The following is a 21,001-nucleotide window of genomic DNA, read 5'->3' as shown; positions in this document are numbered from 1 at the left end:
ATATTTTTATTTATCTTTTCAATTTTCCACATAGCCACTGTACCTTTATTATTCATCAGCTAAACACAAAAACACAATTTTCAAATTAAGCCTTCAGACATGTTTAGTCAGGCCATAAAGATTCTAACTCTAGAGCTAAAATCCTCTTTTCCCCCAACAAACTGTATTTTCTGGGTAACAAAAATACAAGTACCCTTCGTCATGAGAGTCTGTCGTTCAAAAGTGTATGAAATTAACTACATCTTTTCTGATTTGAGTTTTGAGTTTTTCCCAATGCAAGCATTAAGAAGCTCAGAAGCTAACAAACCATTCATTGCTTAAAAATTCAACCCACCACATGGGGCATCTGGGTGGCTCAGGTGGTTAAGCATCCAACTTCAGCTCAGGTCATGATGTCACGGCTCATGAGTTCAAACCCCACGTTGGGCTCTGTGCTGACAGCTCAGAGCCTGGAGCCTGCTTCCAAGATTCTGTGTCATCTTCTCTGCCCCTCCCCCACTCACACTTTGTCTCTCTCTCCTTCAAAAATAAGTAAAAATTAAAAAGAATTTCAACCCACCCACTTGTGATTTACTGTCATATTTATTCTCTGAAAGTCAAACCCAGCATGTGTAGGACTGTGTCTTCCATGTGGTTTGTCTGCATTTGTACCTGCCTGGAAACCATTGAAGTGTGGGACTAAACTTATACATTTGTTCATTTCCTATGGCTTCCATCATTAAAACTTTATTATGTATTATTCAGATATAGAAAATGATATAAACACATAATCTAGTGTAATGATGAACATCCATAAAACCACTACTCAACTTAAGAAATAAAGGCAGGGGCATGTAGGTGGCTCAGTTGGCTAAACATTAGCTTCCATTCAGGTCATGATCTCACGGTTTGTGAGTTCAAGACCCACGTGGGGCTTTGCTGTCATCATGGAGCCTGCTTCAGATCTTCTGTCCCCCTCTCTTTCTACCTCTTCCCTGATCTCTCTCTCTCAAAAATAAATAAACATTTAAAAAAAGAGAAAGAAAACCAAAAACCTAAATTTCCTTGTATTGCCCCCAAACATACCCCACTTTCTTTCCATGAGAGCTTTAAAATACCTTAAAGTGGAGGTTTTTCATTTTCACGTTTTAAAATATGTTTAGTGCATTGATACTACTTTATATGTTTTAAAACTTTACATAAATGGTATCAAACTGTATTTTTGTACTTTCATTTGTGATAATATTCACATTTCATGTCTTTATTTGCCTTCAGAGCACGTAATATGTCCAAGTTAAATATTTTATGTACTAATATAACAATTTTTAGATGACACATGACATGAGTAAAGAACTCTGAGCTGGAATTCAAAAATGAGTACTACTTCTGGTCCACTAATGAGTTATTTGGGAACAGCTGACATCTCAACTTTTTTATTGAAATCCTCATCTATAAAATGAGTATTAGATTACCCACATTCTCAGTTACAATGAGCAACTGAGATGATTGTTGTTATAATACACAAAAATTGATAGAATTGATAGTATAATTTTACTGTAACAATTAAGTCTTCCAGGAGGAAGACGGCTTAATTTATACAACAGATGTGTTCTTGAGACTGTGGGTTATTTCTGAGTTTTTCAAGGTGAAATCGACTTTGATGCGTCAAGTATTCTCCTCTTTTAAAAACTGTTTTTTCTGTTTAAAAACTCGTGTTTAAAAACCAGCATCTTTTCTCCTTTCTTATTTTGGCTTCCTATTGATAAATATGGCTCTGGGGTTAATGCCTTTACTGTTGCGGACCCCCTTGGTGGCATTTAGGGTCTTTTACTGCAGTGTGCCATTTAGGAAATAGCATTGTGATGGCTGAGAGGAGTGGAGAGTGCCTCAGGGATAGGTATTTACCCAGACAAATTGAAATGGATAGTTGAGCACTTATCCAATTAATTTATTAAATGTGCTCAGTCGGTCTGAATAAATCAAAAGAAGTGTGCTCTTTCCCCCCTTCATTGGCAGCATGAGATTGGCCTGAAGTACATGAGATAATTACCTCAACTTTCTACTTCCTCTTTGCCTATGCAGACCCAGCCTAAATTTTCTCCCCAGTGAACAGATCATTCTTACCTCTTCAGAAAATCTTGAAAAATCCTTAACTTCTAGGGGCTATTCTGTTGTGCTTTCTACTATACTTTAACCATTTGTTTCCGCTAAATAGCTGGGCCATGTTTCAATTCAGGTATGCCACCATGGAATAATATATTCATCGTCCTCATTTATGAAAGGTGATGTTTAAAGTAGATTTTATAATGTGGATTTTTTAAAATTTAAATACAGTAAGAGGGGAAAAATCTTGATATTTGTTTTACAGATGGCAGCTGAATGGAAGTGATATTAATCCGAGTATGGAATATCGCTATAAGTTGAACGGAGGAAATCTTGTCGTTATTAACCCAAACAGAAACTGGGATACGGGAAGTTACCAGTGTTTTGCGACAAATTCACTTGGGACAATTGTCAGCAGAGAAGCTAAACTCCAATTTGCATGTAAGTTTACATTTGCAACATCTAGCAAACCCAATATTTTAAAATATTTAACTGAGTTTGTGTGGTCATTTTGGATTTCAGAAACAATACGTGGATTTTATTAATTGGATAAATAGGTTGAGGAGACAATTCAGTATGATCTTTTGGATCTCTATGTACTGTACAAATCAGAGCTTAAAATGCGTGGGGGTGTGTTTTCCATTTTGCTATTTTTGTAAGGATTCTGTTTAGGAATGGAAAAAAGAATCCAGTTAAGAATATGTTCATCGAGTAGCTACTCTGTCTGCTACTGCGTTTGAACTGAAAAGAAAATGAAGGAATTGTCAGGCATGATCCTCGCTCTGGGAGAACATTGAAATTAGAGAAATTAGAGAATTATGTCTGAAAGATTTGAAAAGATTTAAGGAACCAAGACTATGAGAAGGAAAAGAATCTTATTGACCTCCCTTGTGGTTTTGCCCAGCTCACAGTGACCTTCAGGGCAACCCTCACTGAGGCAGGGCTCTGGAGGCCAGCTTTGTACCGTGTTAATTGGACCTGGGTGAACTTGTGGCCCAACCTGAGAAAAATCACAGCCTTTCTCCAGGGAATTCTGAATTGGGACCAGAGATCTCATTTAGTTTTTATCTTCCTGATAATATCTTGTGACTACTTTCTACTTTTTGCTTCTTTTAGTTTCTGTTCCTTTGCTTTAGCTGTATATTTTGTATGTAATGCATCTTAGGGTTACCTTGGTTGTAAGGTTTCTCTTAGTTCTTTACATATACCTCAGTAATTCTGAAATTGGAATGCATGTGTTCTTATAATGTGGTAGTATTGTCTCCCCACAGCCACAAGCCATTAAGAAATTGATGATGTGTCATTTAATGCATGGCTTATTCTGCAGCTTTCTGTTCTTTATAATGACAATGGTTGCTTTTGCTCCTGATACTATATTCTGCATGCTCTGTTTGCATACTTACTTGCTCTTTCCATTGTTTTCACTTTGTTATCTTCGATGAACAGTGTTTCTGGCTCTCTGATTTAAAGCTGTACCTTCCTGAGTACTTTGAAAGCTAGATTTTATATCATACAAATTTAAGTTTGCCTTGAAGTTTACCAATTAGTATTGTATATGTTCTTTTAATAGCCAGAATTTTAAATCTAAATTGTTTTTTCAGAGTTACTCCATTTTAAACAATAAGTTTCATTCCTTTTTTCCCTTACTGTATATTTTGCTGTCCTGGTGATTTCTGTGGTTATTGATTTAAATTGGTGTTCTGCCGTTTTCATAGAGGGGTGTGTGTGTGTGTGTGTGTGTGTGTGTGTGTGTACACATACAGGGTAAGCATATATATTAGGCACTATGTATATATGCATGTATGTGTGTATATACTAAGTATACATATAATATTTTTCTCATGAATGATTTAATATGTGCATATTGTCTTTAACCAGAATTTTGCCAGAATCTATGAGGTATCAGTGTTTTTACCTAGTTTCAATGCCCGCCGTGAGACCTCTTCCCATTCTTGCATTTTTATTTTTTTAGTATCTCCATTTTTAAATATTTACTATTTAATAACTCACATTTAAAAACGGAACTATATATCATCCTATTTTAAAATTTATTTTGAGAGTACACGCATGTGTGAGGGGCAGGAAGAGAGGGAAGAAAGTATCCCAAGCAGGCTCCGTGCTATCAGCATAGAGCCTGATGCAGGGTGAACTGTGAGATCGTGACCTGATTTGCAATCAAGAGTCTGATGCATCACAAAGTGAGCCTCCCAGCTGCCCCTGTTGCATCGTATTACATTTTAAAGAATGTCATTATATTGACTTGAGTATGAAGATACCTTCTGGTTAGTACAAAGGTTGAATCCCCAAACTGCCAAAGAATTCCCATATGGTGTCCTATTGTCTTATGGAGTTAGTGTTGCTGAACACAAGTCTGAGATCAAACTCATTTCCGTTTCTTGGGAGCTCACCACCACTTCCTTTTTTGTTGCTTTTTTGTCTCACTTGGTTGCATATGTGATAATTTTTCTTCATCCCTTTAGTTAAAAACATGCATATTTCTAGCATACAGCAACGTTTAGCTCTTTTTAAAATTACTTTGCTTAGAATTTGAGTTATTATTATAATTGCATGTTTTTGTACACAGTTTAGGAAATTTTCCTTCTTTTATATCTTTTAGTTTTATGTTTGATTTACTCATATTTAAAAGGCACTGATACTCTGTATACTGGATTTTTTTGTCCTATTTTTTGAAATACGTTTTACCTCAGGCTGTTCTTTCCTTTGAATTTCTGTTCTTCATTCGATGAGGCCACATCTATTTGTTTGTATTCTTTTGAGGATATAGTCAGTTTTCTGAAATGCTCTTTTGGATCTACAGGCAGTGTTTGTTCCCACTTCCATTTGGTGTTTTCATTTTTATGCTTAATATTTTAAATATGCTCTAAAGCAAATTTCATCCAAACTCTGTTTTTATCAACAGATGCTATCAGTGGATTACCCTGACTCTGTTTGCTTTGCTACATGCAGAGGTCAGATTCTTTGCTTTGATCTATAGCAGAATGTACAATTCCCAGTCTAATTCCCTATTTCTAGGAGTCTTTCACCAAATATATTGTTCCTTTTATGCAGTGATATTTTTCTATTACAGATTTTTTAAAGATTTTTTTTCAGTCTATCCTTCATAGAGAGTATGGCTTGTTTGGAAACACCTCTGAAATTATATCATGCCTCTTCTAGTCTCCTTGTCCAGTACTTAACAGACCAAGTGGGATAAAGTTGTTAAGTCTAGGATTTTATTTACCCTACTTACAAGCTAATAAGTTAGCCTGCTGCTGTTTCACTGATGGTAGCAGAAGACACGATATTCCTGGATCAGTGACAGAGGGCTTTATTACTCACAGCTCAGCAAGCAACATGCTTCCTTACCCTCAAGTCCCACAGAGGTGTTAAGCTGTGGCTGGAAAGATGCTGCACACACAGCTGAGGAACACTGGGCTTAGAGACCCCGCCTCTCTTATAGCAAGCAGTAAGCAACCTGCTTTTAATCCTAGAGAAAGCCATTACCTTATCCTTCCAGGCTGCTCTCTGCAGGCACATCCTGAGAAAGACCTTTCAGCCTTGGCACACCCAGCAAAAACTTGCAGAGACGCTAACAGCACATGGTTGATTGCCTCTCCCAAAAAGGGTTGTCAGATTTTTGTTTGTTTGCTACGATCCTTGAGTTTTTCACTTGGGTGCACCCTATCAGGATACATGTGGTAACAGCCTCACATACATTCTTGTTTTGGTGCTTGTCATGAGTTGCTTAGCAGTGTTGGTGTACAGGGAGTCTTTGGTTTGCTTTGGTTTTGCAGTTTGAGGAGGGGACAGTTCATAACTGTTTTTTGGAAATAGACAAGACGGAATTTTGGGTATTCTTCGCCTAATGCCATGTTAGATTGGAAATGTAAAAGATGCATTTTTAAAATGATATAGTTGAGATATAACTGGTATCTTCTGGTAAAGAGACCAAAGACAGTGGAGAAAAACAGTGGAAAATATTTGCTAGATCAGAGATTTCAAAACACCAGTTTTAAAGAAGCCTCGCTTTGACTTGGTAGCCTTGAAAGGATGTGGTGCATTAACCGAAGATGGAATTAGGATCAAGACCCTTGTATTAGTAAGATGCTCATGACTTCAGGGGATTTTGACTGTCTTTGCTGTAGACAAATGGATGGTAACTGGGTTGTCACTGAGAAACATTCAAATTGTTCACTATATGTCTCCTCTCTTATGTTTGCATGGTTAGTGATACTTTTTGTTTCTATTAGTTATGGAGAAAGTATTTAAAATGTGCTTCATGGATAAATGAATATATGAAAGGATAGTCAATGCACCACTTATAACACTGGAGAAAATGCAAGGAAATGTTGTCTTAATTTTCAAGTTGCTTGGAAATCGTGTTTGTAATAAAATGAAAATGAAAAAGGTCATTCTTAATTTAAGAGGTCTCCTTTTTGTAGCCGTTCTTAACCCTTTCCAGTAGGTTATTTGTGGAATAGTTAAAAAAATTCTGTGGAAGGGAAAAATTTGTAAAATGATGCAGTGTTTGAGTTATAGATTTCTCAGTTATTTGCTATTATGTGACATGTATATAATCTTTGATACGTGTTTAATATATTTGAAATTTTTTTCCAGATTCTTAATTCCAACCACAGCAGTTTAGGATAGCAACCCCAAACCCCCAAATATCTTTGCTTCATTAATACTCAGTTTTATTTGTCTTATTCCTGAATTTCTTATATTTCTTTATTACAATGTTTTTATTTTGGTCATTTTGTGATGCATCATATTTTAATCATGAATTATGTTAGACATGCAAATAGTAGGGAGAAATTGGAAAGAATTTCAGTGTAGCCACCAGTTAAGATTTAAAGCATTTGAAGTTCAATTAAACCTACCTGCTAACTCACCCTGCTGACATTTCCTTCACTGACTGCTCCTCTCAGTAGTGATTCACTGCTGTAAATTAAGTGTGGTTTTTATCCTTAGAATACACATTTGTTTTTCTAAGCAGCAGGCTAAATTGTTGTACCTTTTTAATCTTTTAAACTTTTATATAGTGGCATCATACGGTATGCATACATCTGCAACATTTTTGTCCCCTCAGCATTAGATTTTGAGTGTCTGCTGCTCTACATCCTTGCCAATGCTTGTTATTGTTCTGTTTTTCAATTTGTGCAAATCGGATGAATATAAAATTGCGTTTCACTATGGTTTAATTTGCATTTCTGTGATTACAATGACGTTAAACTCCTTTTCTATATTTGGTTGATCTAGATTTTTTTCTTTTTACGGTATGATAGCCTTTTTTTTTTTTTTTACAGTTCTTTGTATACTTTGGATTGATCATCTTTTTAGTGACTAGTTGTTTTTTTCCTTGAGTCTGTCAAATGATGAACAGATGTTCTTACTTTTGAATTAAGGTATCCGTCTCTTTATAACCTGTGTTCTTTTACGAGTTGTTTAAAATTTTTTGTCCCTCATCCTTAAATGGTAAAGACATTCTCCTAAAGGTACTTATAAATGTTTAATGTTATGCTCTTTACATTAAGTATTTAATTATCTGGAATTGATTTTGTATATCATAGGAGGTATAAGTACCCATTTATATTATTCCAATATGGGAAATCAACTTTAGCAGCTCAGTTGATTGAAGAGTCCATTCTTAACCAACCCAAGTGCAACGTGTGGTCATTGTTTCTGGCTTCTTTGGGCTTTTGTGTTTGGAGAATCGTATTATCGGCAAATAATGAGAATTTTTGTTGCCTTATCAACACTGCTCTTTCTCTAAGAGCCTAATAGAGTGTTAAATTAATAGTTTGATGGTAGATATTCCTATCTTGATCCTGATTTTATTTATTTACTTTTTTAATGTTTATTTTTGAGAGACACACAGAGAGATAGAGACAGAGAATGAGAGGGGGAAGGGCAGAAAGGGAGACACAGAATCCAAAGCAGGCTCCAGGCTCTGAGCTGTCTGCACAGAGCCTGATACAGAGCTCAAACTCACGAACCATGAGATCATGACCTGAACCGAATTCGGATACTAACGGACTGAACCACCCCGGTGCCCCTTGATACTGATTTTAAAGAGAATAAATTAGGGGCGCCTGGGTGGCGCAGTCGGTTAAGCGTCCGACTTCAGCCAGGTCACGATGTCGCGGTCCGGGAGTTCGAGCCCCACGTCAGGCTCTGGGCTGATGGCTCAGAGCCTGGAGCCTGTTTCCGATTCTGTGTCTCCCTCTCTCTCTGCCCCTCCCCCGTTCATGCTCTGTCTCTCTCTGTCCCAAAAATAAATAAACGTTGAAAAAAAAAATTAAAAAAAAAAAAAAGAGAATAAGAGTAACATTGCATCATTTGATAGGACATTTTCTATGGATTTTGTAAATACTAATGCAGATCCTTTTCAGGTTAGTTTTCATTATGAATGTTTTATTCTTTTAAGAGCTTGTCCTACTTTTACTGAGATATTCCTTTTGTTGTTCTCCTTTAAACTATTAATGTAGTGAATATTTTTTAATATTAATCAAACTACTATTCCTGGGTTAGTTTCCTCTTGGCTTTTCTGTAAGTTTTTTAAATACATGGATGCTAGTAGGTATTTGCCAACATTTTATTTTGCATTTTTACATATATATTCATATAGGAGATTTTCTTTTTATTTTCTCTTATACTGTCCTTTCTTTGGCTTTAGTATCAAAGTTATGTTCATCTCAAAAAATGAGCTGGAGAATATTTCTTATTTTTATATTCCCTAGAAGAATGTAAGAAAAATTGGAATTATATATTCCTTGAATAAGAAGTAGAACTTACAGGGGTGCCTGGGTGGCTCAGTCGGTTAAGCTTCCTACTTCGGCTAAGGTCATGATTCACACTTGGTGAGTTCAAGCCCTGTGTTGGGCTCTGTGCTGACAGCTTGGAGCCTGAAGCCTGCTTTGGATTCTGTGCTTCCTTCTCTCTCTGCTCCTCCCCTACTTGCACTCTGTCTTTCTCTCAAAAATAAATGAACATTTAAGACAAATTTAAGAAAAAAAGAAGTAGAACCTACAAATAACAACTGGTTTTGGAGTTTCATTGAGGAAAAAAATTTTTGAATGCTTATTTTTTTTATTTTTTTTTTATTTTTTTGAGAGAGAGCAGGAGAGGGGGAGAGAGAGAGAGAGAGAGAGAGAGTGAGAGAGAGAGGGAGAGAGAGAGAGAGAGAGAGAGAGAGAGAGAGAGAGAACCCTAAGCAGCTTCTGCTCTGTGGATGTGGAACCTGAGGCGGAGCTCAATCCCACCAACAATGAGATTATGACCTAAACCGAAATCAACAGCCAGAAGCTTAACTGAGCCACCTAGATACCCCGAGGAAATATTTTAACTATTAATTGAATCTCTTGAATAGTTACAGGAGTAATCATATTATCTTTTTCTTTATGGAAAGTTGTGGCTTCACTAGGAATTTCATCCATATTTTTATATTTTCTAGTGCATTGGCAAAAAGTTATTTCAAAACCTTTCCTTTTATTATTATCATTCTTTGCTTTGTATGTACACTCCCTGTTTCATTGTAAGTATTATTTTACTCCTCTTTTTAATAAAACTTGTCAGAACTTGGCATTATGTTCGCTTTTGAATCTTTATATGTCATTCATTTTATTTTTATTGTTCTTTCCAACTTCTTAGATTATTTTATTGTTCTTTTTTACATCACTTAATTTATATGGTTAACTTATTACTTTCTTACCATTCTTCTGTTCTCATATAAATATGTATGGCTTTAAATTTTCCTGAAATCAGTTTTAACTGCAAACCAGAGTTTGACATAATAGCATATTTATTATGTTCACTTCTATAACTGTTATAATTTCATTATGATGAATGATATTTCTCTTGGATCTGTGAGTTTATCAGATTTGTGTTTTTGAACTTCCAAACATACAGAGTTTTTCTAGTCGCCTTTTCTTACTTGTTTCTAACCTAGTGTCCCATAGATCAGAGCAGTGTTCTCCATATGTTCAGTGGGTTAAAGTTGTTAATTTTGTTGCTGAAATTATATTATCTCACTACTGATGCTTTAGCTAAACAATCAGTTTCTCTCATATGATAGTGGATTTCACAGTTTATCCTAGTATTTCTGTATTTTTGCTTTGTATATTTAGTGATTTCTTGATGCATAAAAATTTATAATCGGAATATTTTTGGTCCACATGAGGTAACCAACTATCTTTTATTAATTACTTGCCTTAGAATTTAGGTGTTCATATGCTAATATTGCTTTCTAATTCATTCTGCGTTTTTTGTGTGTACTTCTCGTATGGATTGATTGAGAATCTCTTCCCCACTCAATAACATTGGAAGTTATACACCTTATCTATTTTCTTCTAGTAATTGCCCTAGAAAATCAGTATGCATGTTTAACAAAGTCTAAAGTTAATTCAATATTTCTAACAATAGAGTATTTTGCAGTACTTTAAACTATATTGTCCTCCTCCAAAATACTGAAATATTGTTGACAAATATTTTTTGTTGAAATTTTTAATGTCATCAGTTAGACATTACTGATACAGTTCCTTGATTTTCCAGGGTTTTTTTTAATGTCAGAAACAACATAAGCATGTATAAACCTGTATGTACTTTTTTATTTGTGTCTGGTTTTAAGGAAAACTTCCGGGGGACCTGTGGCTTGCTGCCCCTCCCCCACTTATTCTCTCTCTCTCTCTCTCTCTCTCTCTCTCTCTCTCTCTCAAAAATAAATAACCATTAAAAAAATTAAGGAAAACTTCAGGCTTCTGCACATTTCCTCTTTATGTCTCCTTTCCTAGAGGAAACTACTTTCAGTTTACTTTTAAGCATTGTTTGACCATCAGCTCTGAACTGATGCCCTAATACTCTCAGAGCACCACCTTGCCAACCACAGCAATGTGAGATTGCCTTTGCATAAGGTTTGTGAAATCCAGCATTTTAAAGTCATAACTCTTATAAAAGCACAAAATTAAAAATGGGGAAATCGACATTACATCCCACCTACTGTACTTTGACTAGAGAGAGTTTCAAAAGAGCATAAGCCTGTCAGTTTTCTGGCCCAGCCATCATCCAAACCTCCAAGGTAAGTAAACACTTCACCTGCCTTTGTTTGAAGCTGGGGCAGGAATGGGGGGGGGGGGAGCTGAGAAAAAGCCAGTTGCCAATTGATTAATATTTTCATATGTATTGTCTTAGGGCATATTATCAAAGGATTTTATTAGATCAAAATTTGAAACAGGTCAGTCTTCAGTGTTTACATGATGATGACTTTGTAAATAATGTTTAGAGCTGAGATTTGTAGCAAAGTATAATTACTAATTATTTTTCTTTCATGCTTAATTTTTCTTTTCCCACAAATAAGTAATCTTGTTTGTTTGTTTTACTTTCTTAATTTTCTATGGTTTTATGCTTACGTCATCCAAAACTTTGGCTAGTTTTATGCTTACGTCATCCAAAACTTTTGAGCCAGTTAGATTCTTCAGAGGGGAAAAGAATCCAGTCTTCCCCCTCTCAGATATTGAGATGCATTAGATACCCTGTCGGTTTTATCTTCTCAGAGAAATCTGTTCTGGAGGTCTTTGGAGTGCTCCCATGTAAACTAGCTTTTTCCTGCACATCAGAGGCCGGAGTGGCTTCCTGACATCTCACTTCCTCTGTGTTGGTATTTGTTGTTTTAGAATGCCATATTCTCAAGTGTCCTAAGAAAGGATGAATAATATCTATGATTTTTTCCAGATCATGTGTTCTAGAAATTCTTTAACGGCATACTTAATTGAGAGACTCAGCCTTCTAGGGATTTGATATTAAAAATGATTTTCCTTCAGTACTCTGAAGATATTCTCCTGTTATTCAGCACCCAATGTTGCTGTTGAGAAATCTGATGCCACTTTGATTCTTTACATAGAGGGACCTGTTTTTCTCTGGAGGAGGTTTGTAGGATTTTCACAATGATTTGATTTTTATGAGTCAAATTTTATCTAACATAAACATTTTTATGTTAGATAAAACATATGTTAGATAAAACATAAACATATCTAACATTTTATCTAACTCTATGGATCCTTTTAGGACATCAGTCCTTTACTTCTGAGAGATTTTATGATTTCCTCTTTTTAGTTTTTTCTGTTTTCCTTTTCACATACATTGTTATTTGCATTTTGGATAGCCTAGAATGGATTGCTCCTCTCCTCTCTTCACTCCCCGACCCTCACTACCACTAACACCCACACACAGTTCTATCCGAATTTATTTCTTTGGGCTTTTATCTCTATCTCTTGGTAAATATTTTCAACCTTTTCTTTGAACACTTCTACTGAATTTTTAATATGTGCTGTCTAATGTTTGCAATTGAAGAGAATTTTTGTACTCTTAATATCCTCTATATCTTTTTTTGGTTCAGTAGTTGTAATATCTTTTCATATACATATGAAGATATGAATGATAGATGGTTTTCTTCCTTTGTTTTCTTCCCCTATACAAAATGTTTTTCCCAAGTAGCTTTGTTTCTGTTTTATGCTGGTTGGTTTCTGTCTTTCAAATGAGAAATTGTCTTGCAGATATCTGGTTATTTTGGGTTATTTGCACAGGCCTAAGAGTGGGGAACCAACACCCTAACAGAAATCTCCAGTTTCATGGTGGATCTTGTCATTTTGAGGTAACCATATTGTTGCTCATTTCATTGGGAGCCCCTTAAATATCAGTGCTTTTAGTTCTTCCCTTTTGAGCCAGTTAGATTCTTCAGAGGGGAAAAGAATCCAGTCTTCCCCCTGGTTGGCAATAACACTGCCACTAGTGTTCTAGGAGCGTGGTGGGAGAAGAGGCCTTAGAGATTGCAGTATCCAAGGTGCATCTATTTATTTCGTCCACCTGTTTTCTCACAAGATGCTTCCCAAGATCAACCGAGTAATGTCTACTTAAGGCATCCAGTGTTTCATCCTCTAGAGAATAAGCCCCTTCTCTGTTGTGGAATGGGACTTCCTTGGTTGTAGGTGGGCAGACCAGAAATCTGGGTATCTGCTGCTTAAATTTTTTTATTTTACCACCCCCTCCACTTCCTTTCCTTTTCCAGATGTGCCTGCTACCTCCATTCCTAAGGGTTTTGAGGATTCTGCCTGTCAATCTGCTCATTTCGGGGATTTCCTTATTATGAGCCCAAGAGTCATCTTTCTCCCATTTTGTGAAACCAGTTAACACCATCACTTCTGTTTTCTGGCTTGTAAAATTTTAGTACACTTTGCTATTCTGTTTCCCTGCCTTCAAAACATACCTCTATATTGCAAGTAGATCCTAGTTTGGAGAATATCTCCGAGGAAGAGAGAAATTAGATATGTAGGTGTTTCTCTGGAAGCCTTACTGTTACTTCACGCAAATCAGTGTTTCTTTTTTAGATTTACTCACACATTTACTATTGCTGTTGGGCACCCGCTTTCTTGCATCTGTACTCATTTTTCTTCTTTGAGACCTCTATTAGAAATCTATTTAGTATGTTTCTGTAGGTGATCAGTGCTATTTTGTTTTCTCTCTCCCCCCATTGGTCTGAAAGTGCGTTTATTTGCCCTTGTTCTTCAGACAATAATTTCACTGCAAAATGTAGTGTTAAAGACACTCCTAGACTGGAGCCAGACCGCATGGGTTTGAATCGCATCTCCACGGCTTGTCAGCCTCATGACTTTGGACAAATACTTGACCTGCTTGCGTTTCTAGTTCTTCATCTGCAGAGCAAAGCTTAACGGTGGAATTTACTTCACTGGGTGTGAGGGTTAAATGAACTAAAATGTGTCAAGCCCCCAGAGCAGTGCCTACCACAGAGTGCATGCTATCTGTGCAAGATCAGCTCCTGTCATTTTTATACAGTTGCAGGGAATGATAACTGGATCTTGGGATGCATGTCTTATGACAACTGAAAATTTTTTAGCAGATATCTTCCAGATTCATTTATCCCCATGGCAACTCCACTCCTTCTCATTTTCTTTTGAATATATTTTGAAACTTCTCATTCTCTCCTGCATCTCTGTTAACTTGCCTGTCTGTCAGGTTTTCTATCTCCACATCTCTTTGCACTGTTCAGAGTTACTTACTTCTTTCTAGCCTTTACATCACTAATTAATCTCTGCCAATTTACTATTAAATAATCATTTGAGTTTTTACTTCTAGTGATTGTATTTTCCCTGTCTAGACATTCTGTCTGGCTCTTTTTTCTATGTTCCTGTTCTCTATTCAGAGCATCTTGGTTTTTTTCTGATGGTTTGACATGCAACCCCATTTTTTTCTTTATTATTTTAATGGTTTAATGTCTTAAGTATTTAGGTATTCCTTCATAATGTTTATTAGCTCAGGACATTGCCTGTGTGAACCTGTGATTTGTTGGTCTGTTGGGAACATAAAAGTGCTCCCATTTTTTAAAAATAGTTTTTTTAATGTTTATTTCTTTTTGAGAGACTGAGAGAGACAGAGAATGAGCCAGGGAGGGGCAGAGAGAGAGAGGGAGACACAGAATATGAAGCAGGCTCCAGGCTCTAAGGTGTCAGCACAGAGTCCGATGCAGGGTTCAGACTCACAAACCATGAGATCATGACCTGAGCTGAAGTCGGACGCTTATCCAACTGAGCCACCCAGGTGCCCCAAGAATCACTTTTTAAATAAAAGCCCCCATAAAGTAGAAACTACTAATAGAGAAGTTATTTCAGGTAAAACTTAAAATTTCAAAGGTCAGTTATTTTAAAGTATTATTTATATTATGATTAATGACTTGTATGTATATTATGAGAAAATTACTTTTCTCCTCTCTATATTATATATTTTGTCTAATTGTGCAAAGAAAGGGTAAAAGGCATTTTAGTCTTAGTATACGTGCTGCTGAAGCCAGCACAGGGAAATTTAGTCTTTGTTTTTTTAATAAGAAATTTATTGTCAGATTGATTTCCATACAACACCCAGTGCTCATCCCAACAGGTGCCCTCCTCAATACCCATCACTCCCCTCCCTCCCACCCCCCATCAACCCTCAGTTTGTTCTCAGTTTTTAGAGTCTCTTATGGTTTGGCTCTCTCCCTCTCTCTCTCTCTCTCTCTTTTTTTTTTTCTCCTTCCCCTCCCCCATAGTCTTCTGTTAAGTTTCTCAGGATCCACATAAGAGTGAAAACATATGGTATCTGTCTTTCTCTGTATGACTTATTTCACTTAGCATCACACTCTCCAGTTCCATCCAAGTTGCTACAAAAGGCCATATTTCATTCTTTCTCATTGCCACGTAGTATTCCATTGTATATATAAACCACCTCTTCTTTATCCATTCATCAGTTGATGGACATTTAGGCTCTTTCCATAGTTTGGCTATTGTTGAGAGTGCTGCCATAGAAATTGGGGTACAAGTGCCCCCATGCATCAGTACTCCTGTATCCCTTGGGTAAATTCCTAGCAGTGCTGTTGTTGGGCCATAGGGTAGATCTATTTTTTTTTAATTTTTTTTTCAACGTTTTTTATTTATTTTTGGGACAGAGAGAGACAGAGCATGAACGGGGGAGGGGCAGAGAGAGAGGGAGACACAGAATCGGAAACAGGCTCCAGGCTCCGAGCCATCAGCCCAGAGCCTGACGCGGGGCTCGAACTCACAGACCGCGAGATCGTGACCTGAGCTGAAGTCGGAGGCTTAACCGACTGCGCCACCCAGGCGCCCCAGGGTAGATCTATTTTTAATTTTTTGAGGAACCTCCACACTGTTTTCCAGCGTGGCTGCACCAGTTTGCATTCCCACCAACAGTGTAAGAGGGTTCCAGTTTCTCCACATCCTCTCCAGCGTCTATAGTCTCCTGATTTGTTCATTTTAGCCACTCTGACCAGCGTGAGGTGATATCTCAGTGTGCTTTTGATTTGTATTTCCCTGATGAGCGACATTGACCATCTTCTCATAAATAATTTTTGATGTGAATATGATCTCCAGTAGAATTTCTGCCTACCCAGGCCAACATGAGACTCTCTTTAGCCTTGGGTTAAGGAGTGTCCATACCAAGAAGATTTTATTGCTTTTTCCAGGAACCTCAGGGGTATAACCACGCTAGGAACTGTTTTATGTTACTATATTGGTTCTGGGTAACCCAATGTGAATAGTCGGTTTTCACTATTTATGGTATTTATCTTCCATAAAGTCACTGTTAACACAAGTTAGCGAATACCGAACCATTGCTCCTCAGGGAAATATAGGGTTAGATTCCTGCAAACCTCTGGTCACAACATTATCTTCAGCCAATCAATTAATAACCTTGTTTTATGTATGTTTCTGTTTAAAGGAATCTTGCAGAATGTACAGTGTTGATTTATTAACATTAAACTCATGGTCAAGAGCTCTATTATTCATGCTCAAACAAAGCTTTTCTAACAAACATATTTTTCCCCCTAAGGCACAGCACAGTTTCCTTATGCATAAGAACATGAGAGATTTCAGCCCTATGCTTGGGGTCCATTGAAACCATAAGGTCAACCAAAAGCACACAAGCGCAAAAACCATGGCATTAAATATACAGAAATAAAGGATGCTTGTTTACAGTATGAGAGCTGAAACAAGAAGGCAGAGAGCATTGCTTCCTCAACCTCAATTGGGAATGTGCACAGGGTGTGACTCAGACTTGTCAACACTTTGTGCATGTGTTCATATGACCGCCAAAGTACTACAAATACTGATTTGGGGGTTACAAATAGATTTTAGGGAGTAGGTGAACTTACAGACATGAAATTCACAAATAATGAGGGTCAACTATGTTAACTGCACAGGAAATCCCAAACCATGTGAAGCGTTAGGTCCCACATTGTGAATTCTTCATTGAAGTGTCTCTGCCCTGCAAACCCCTCACGGCCACCACAGACCCACCCTAGGAGAGAGAGGACAAACTTACTCCCTAGTCCTTTCCCTCATTCCAGGGATGGGTTTAGCCATCACTGCAGCCCTGCAGACGTGCAGCTGTGTGTGAAAGGGCTCATCTCCAAATGGCCACTTCCTAGACCCAAAACCTATTTCTGTTTTCACATGGTCCATTCAAGCCTAATGCTCACATTGCGCACACCCTCATTCCCAGCAACCCCAGCATAAGCTCTAGAATTAATTGCTCTGCTTTTCACCTTACTTCTTTGCCCAGCTATGCATCCAACTTAATTTTTGTTGTAACAAACGCTGCAAGGTAACTTGTAGAACTAGATGTCTCCTATCATTTCTTATGCTTTTTTATAATATGCATTTTATATGCTTTTCTGTTCAATTTGGTCACCTAGGATGATAATGTAAATGAGTGAAATAAGCTTGGTGTAAGCAATAAGAATTAGTAGGGTCTGAGATGGGCCGGAGATGCTGGCGTGCTTTTCCTAAAGGGAGTGCTCACTGCTCACTTCCCTAGTTTTTGTCATTTATTTATTTACTCCTAACTTCATACTTCCAGCTTGGACCTGTCCCCCAAACTTGTGGCTCAGAAAACCACCTGCCAATTCTGCTCTGGATATAAGCTGACATCTCAGAGTTATATTTCCAAACCATAATCTTGATTTTCCCAGAAACCTTGCTCCTCTCCAGTGTTCACCACTTTGATAAAAGACACATTTGTTTGTTTTCTGGGTTAGTTGCACTGATGTGGCTGTTATCTAGATGTATCAGTGGGACAAGGTGAGTTTAGGATTCACCTACCCCACCATCAGGACGAGCACGGAGTAACGTCTAGAATTGTTGAATCACAACATTGTACACCTGAAACTAATATAATGCTGTATGTTCATTATACTCGAATAAAAAAATGATAATTAATTTGATGCCCATGGAAAAAAGACACATTTATTGCATTGTTCAGCCCCAAAAGCTGAGTCATCTGTGAGCTCTTTTTCCCCTTATTTACCTTCCACACATATTCTTTAATCTGTCCTTTTAGTTTTACCTTCAGAGTATACCCAGAAGCTGACCACTTTTCATTCTCCATATTGCTGCCATTCAAATGCAAGTCGTGTTGGGGCGCCTGGGTGGCGCAGTCGGTTAAGCGTCCGACTTCAGCCAGGTCACGATCTCGCGGTCCGGGAGTTCGAGCCCCGCGTCAGGCTCTGGGCTGATGGCTCGGAGCCTGGAGCCTGTTTCCGATTCTGTGTCTCCCTCTCTCTCTGCCCCTCCCCTGTTCATGCTGTCTCTCTCTGTCCCAAAAATAAATAAACGTTGAAAAAAAAATTAAAAAAAAAAAAAAACAAAAACAAATGCAAGTCGTGTCTGCCTCTCACCTTTCTACTCCACATCTCTTCCTAGTGCCACCTACCCTCTCCCACCCCTGCCCCCACCACTGCGCACAGTGTTCTGTTCTCCACCCAGGAAGCAGATTGATTCCACACTTGTCAAATCAATCTCTTCTGCTCAAACCCCAAGCGGTTTCCCATTAGAATAAGAATAAATCTCACTGATTATCTTGGCTCCCAAGGCCCTCTCCTGCTTCCCATGTGAGATCTCTTGCCGTTTCTTACTGTGTCTTTGAATGCAGCCCCTCTAACCTTGTCCTTCCTTACTATGCTAAGAATGCCCTCACCTCAGGACTTCTGTCAGATCTGTACAGCTTGCTCACTTCATCCAGGTCACTGTTTAATGTGAATTCCTAAACAGACTACTGAAAAGCAAATCCTTTCGATCCTCTGTATGTTCACCATATTCTTGATCCTTATCTGACATTGAATGCATTTTTAGTTTTCTCTTCCTTACTGTACTGAAAGACTGTTGTTTTTCATTGCTACATCTAGAGTCTGACGGAGTGCCTGGAATGTAGTAGATACTCAGTATTTGTTTAGTGAATGATGTAACGAGTGAGGAAATGCAGGAACACTGTTACCAAAGCTGAACACTTTTCAAGATAAACAGGAATCCATTCTGAACATGAAATGTCTTAACTTTTTAAATGTTAGAGACTAAATTTTTTTATGAAAACACTACATGGGCCAATTCTGTCTGCATCAAACAAAACAATTCTGAAGGCCAGGTATCACCCAGGTGTCCCCAGTTAGTGACCTGTATCCTAGATGCTGAGGGCAGAGACACTGAAATTAAAAGGATTGCACTGGATTGTAAATAATACTACTTCATTCTCTTAAAAAGAGAGAAGACAGTGTGTCTCCTGAGCCCAGAGTTCCTTTTTTCCCTTTTTTTTCCTTTTTATACTGCTATCCATTATCCAGTCTTTGTGTAAAACAGAAATTGACCATATCGCTCCTACAAAGGATTACTCTTTCCTCTGCCAGCAGAAAAGGTAGCACATTTTTCACTTTTCTTAGATTGTAATCTGTAAAAGCACATTGAGATTTGGAAAAAATAAATTTGAAGAAAGATTAAACAAATGTAGAAAATTTTAAGGATGAATCAGAGTGCTGGCAGGATCTGAAAAGAGAAATTACTAAAGACTAATTAGCTTAAACTGTTGTGCTATAATTAGTAGGAGCTTAGTTTGCTGTGCGTTACAGGCAGTGCTATTTCTCATAACTAAATAGTGCAGCTAAAAACATAAAGTTCATCTTTGAACATAATGACTTTGATGAAGTTCAAAGCTGCTTTGCTCTGATGGTCTAAAAACAAGTTAAATTTAAAACAAAAGGCTGTAACTTTATCAGTTTGCCATTCATGCTGTATAAATTTAAAAAACAGCAAAAGTTTCTAATCAAACACAATACTCTTCAACCCAGTCACATAGGAAAGTTGTGATTTTTTTAAAACTAAGATTCTATAGAAGTCAACAATTTTTCAGTAACTTCTCAGTGTGTTTTATGCTTTTCCATATAGACGGGATATATTTATTCTTTGTCTTTTGGATCATAAAAAAATGTTTTAATTCGTAAAATAACTGCAGGTTTCCAAGGAGATTTAATATATGACAATATTGTTTCAGGGCCTATGTTTTGGGAGGAAATCTTGCTTGAGAAGATTCCATAGACAAGTATCTTAATCTAATTTTACCCACTGATTCTCATGCCTTTGAGATGCTTATATATGAATGAGAGGGATGATGTGATTGAAGCACCTATGACCAACATGTCTGAATTAATCAGAAAATTTCCAATCCATTGTCCCCTAAAAGCATATGGACGTGAACCTTCCCCAAACACTGTCTTATGTTAGACTATTGGATAGTATAGCTTTATCTAGACCATTGAGGTTATGTTGGACTTGGAATCTTTATCACTCAGATCTTCATTACATGGGGCTAGCATGGGACCATGATTCAATAAGGTGGCTCAATCATGACAGCAAAGCATCCAGACGTAAAGAAATCATGTTTTTAATGTTTATTTATTTTTGAGAGAGAGAGTGTATGAGCAGGGGAGGGGCAGAGAGAGAAGGAGACAGAGGATTTAAAGCAGGCTCTACACTGACAGCAGAGTTCGATGCAGGTCTCGAACTCGTACCGTGAGATCATGACCTGAGCCAAAGTCAGTCGCTTAATCAACTGAACCACCCAGGCCCTCCAAGAAAGCATTTTAATTGTAGATTTCATAATAGTAAGAGCGAGCCACCACAAGAGGTTCCTGAGACCCCATGAGCAGAGTTCATCCATTTATCCAATGAGCATTTACTTAATGAGTATTTGCTATTGATAGACATTTTACAAGATTCTGGGAAGGATCTTATTTTCATGGAACTGAGGGTCTGTCTAGTGGAGAATAGAATTTCAGCAAATTAATTCAAAATTATACACTAACTGTGACAGTTCTATAAAGGAAAACTATAGCCTCCCCTTTTCCCCCTACTGTCTTTGGTGCTTGAAATTCTACAATTCAGTCTTCACTGTTTAGCCTTAAAGAAAATGAGGTGAAAGAGAGCTCAATATGACCTAGACATGACTGAAGGTCAGCACACTATATAGTCAGTGAAGGGAAGAATGGCATGTGGTGAGGTGACAGAAGTATTTGCAGGGATAGTTTGTTCGGGTTCAG

At 37.5% G+C, this 21,001-nt stretch overlaps 1 protein-coding gene across 2 annotated transcripts in view; it reads left to right on the top strand.

The window, feature by feature from the left end:
• Positions 1-21,001, top strand: part of CNTN3 (contactin 3) — a 258,886-nt gene that overhangs the window by 37,707 nt on the left and 200,178 nt on the right. For both annotated transcript variants that reach the window (XM_032592339.1, XM_032592338.1), the window contains exon 3: positions 2,348-2,523. In XM_032592339.1, coding sequence (XP_032448230.1) covers positions 2,348-2,523 — 176 coding nt within the window. The remainder of the gene's footprint in view (positions 1-2,347; positions 2,524-21,001) is intronic.

This window comes from Lynx canadensis, chromosome A2 (genome assembly GCF_007474595.2).
Source record: "Lynx canadensis isolate LIC74 chromosome A2, mLynCan4.pri.v2, whole genome shotgun sequence".
NCBI classification, from domain to species: Eukaryota; Metazoa; Chordata; class Mammalia; order Carnivora; family Felidae; genus Lynx; species Lynx canadensis.
The sequence above is the reverse complement of the archived record's forward strand: the minus strand, read 5'-3'. Positions and strand labels throughout refer to the sequence as shown.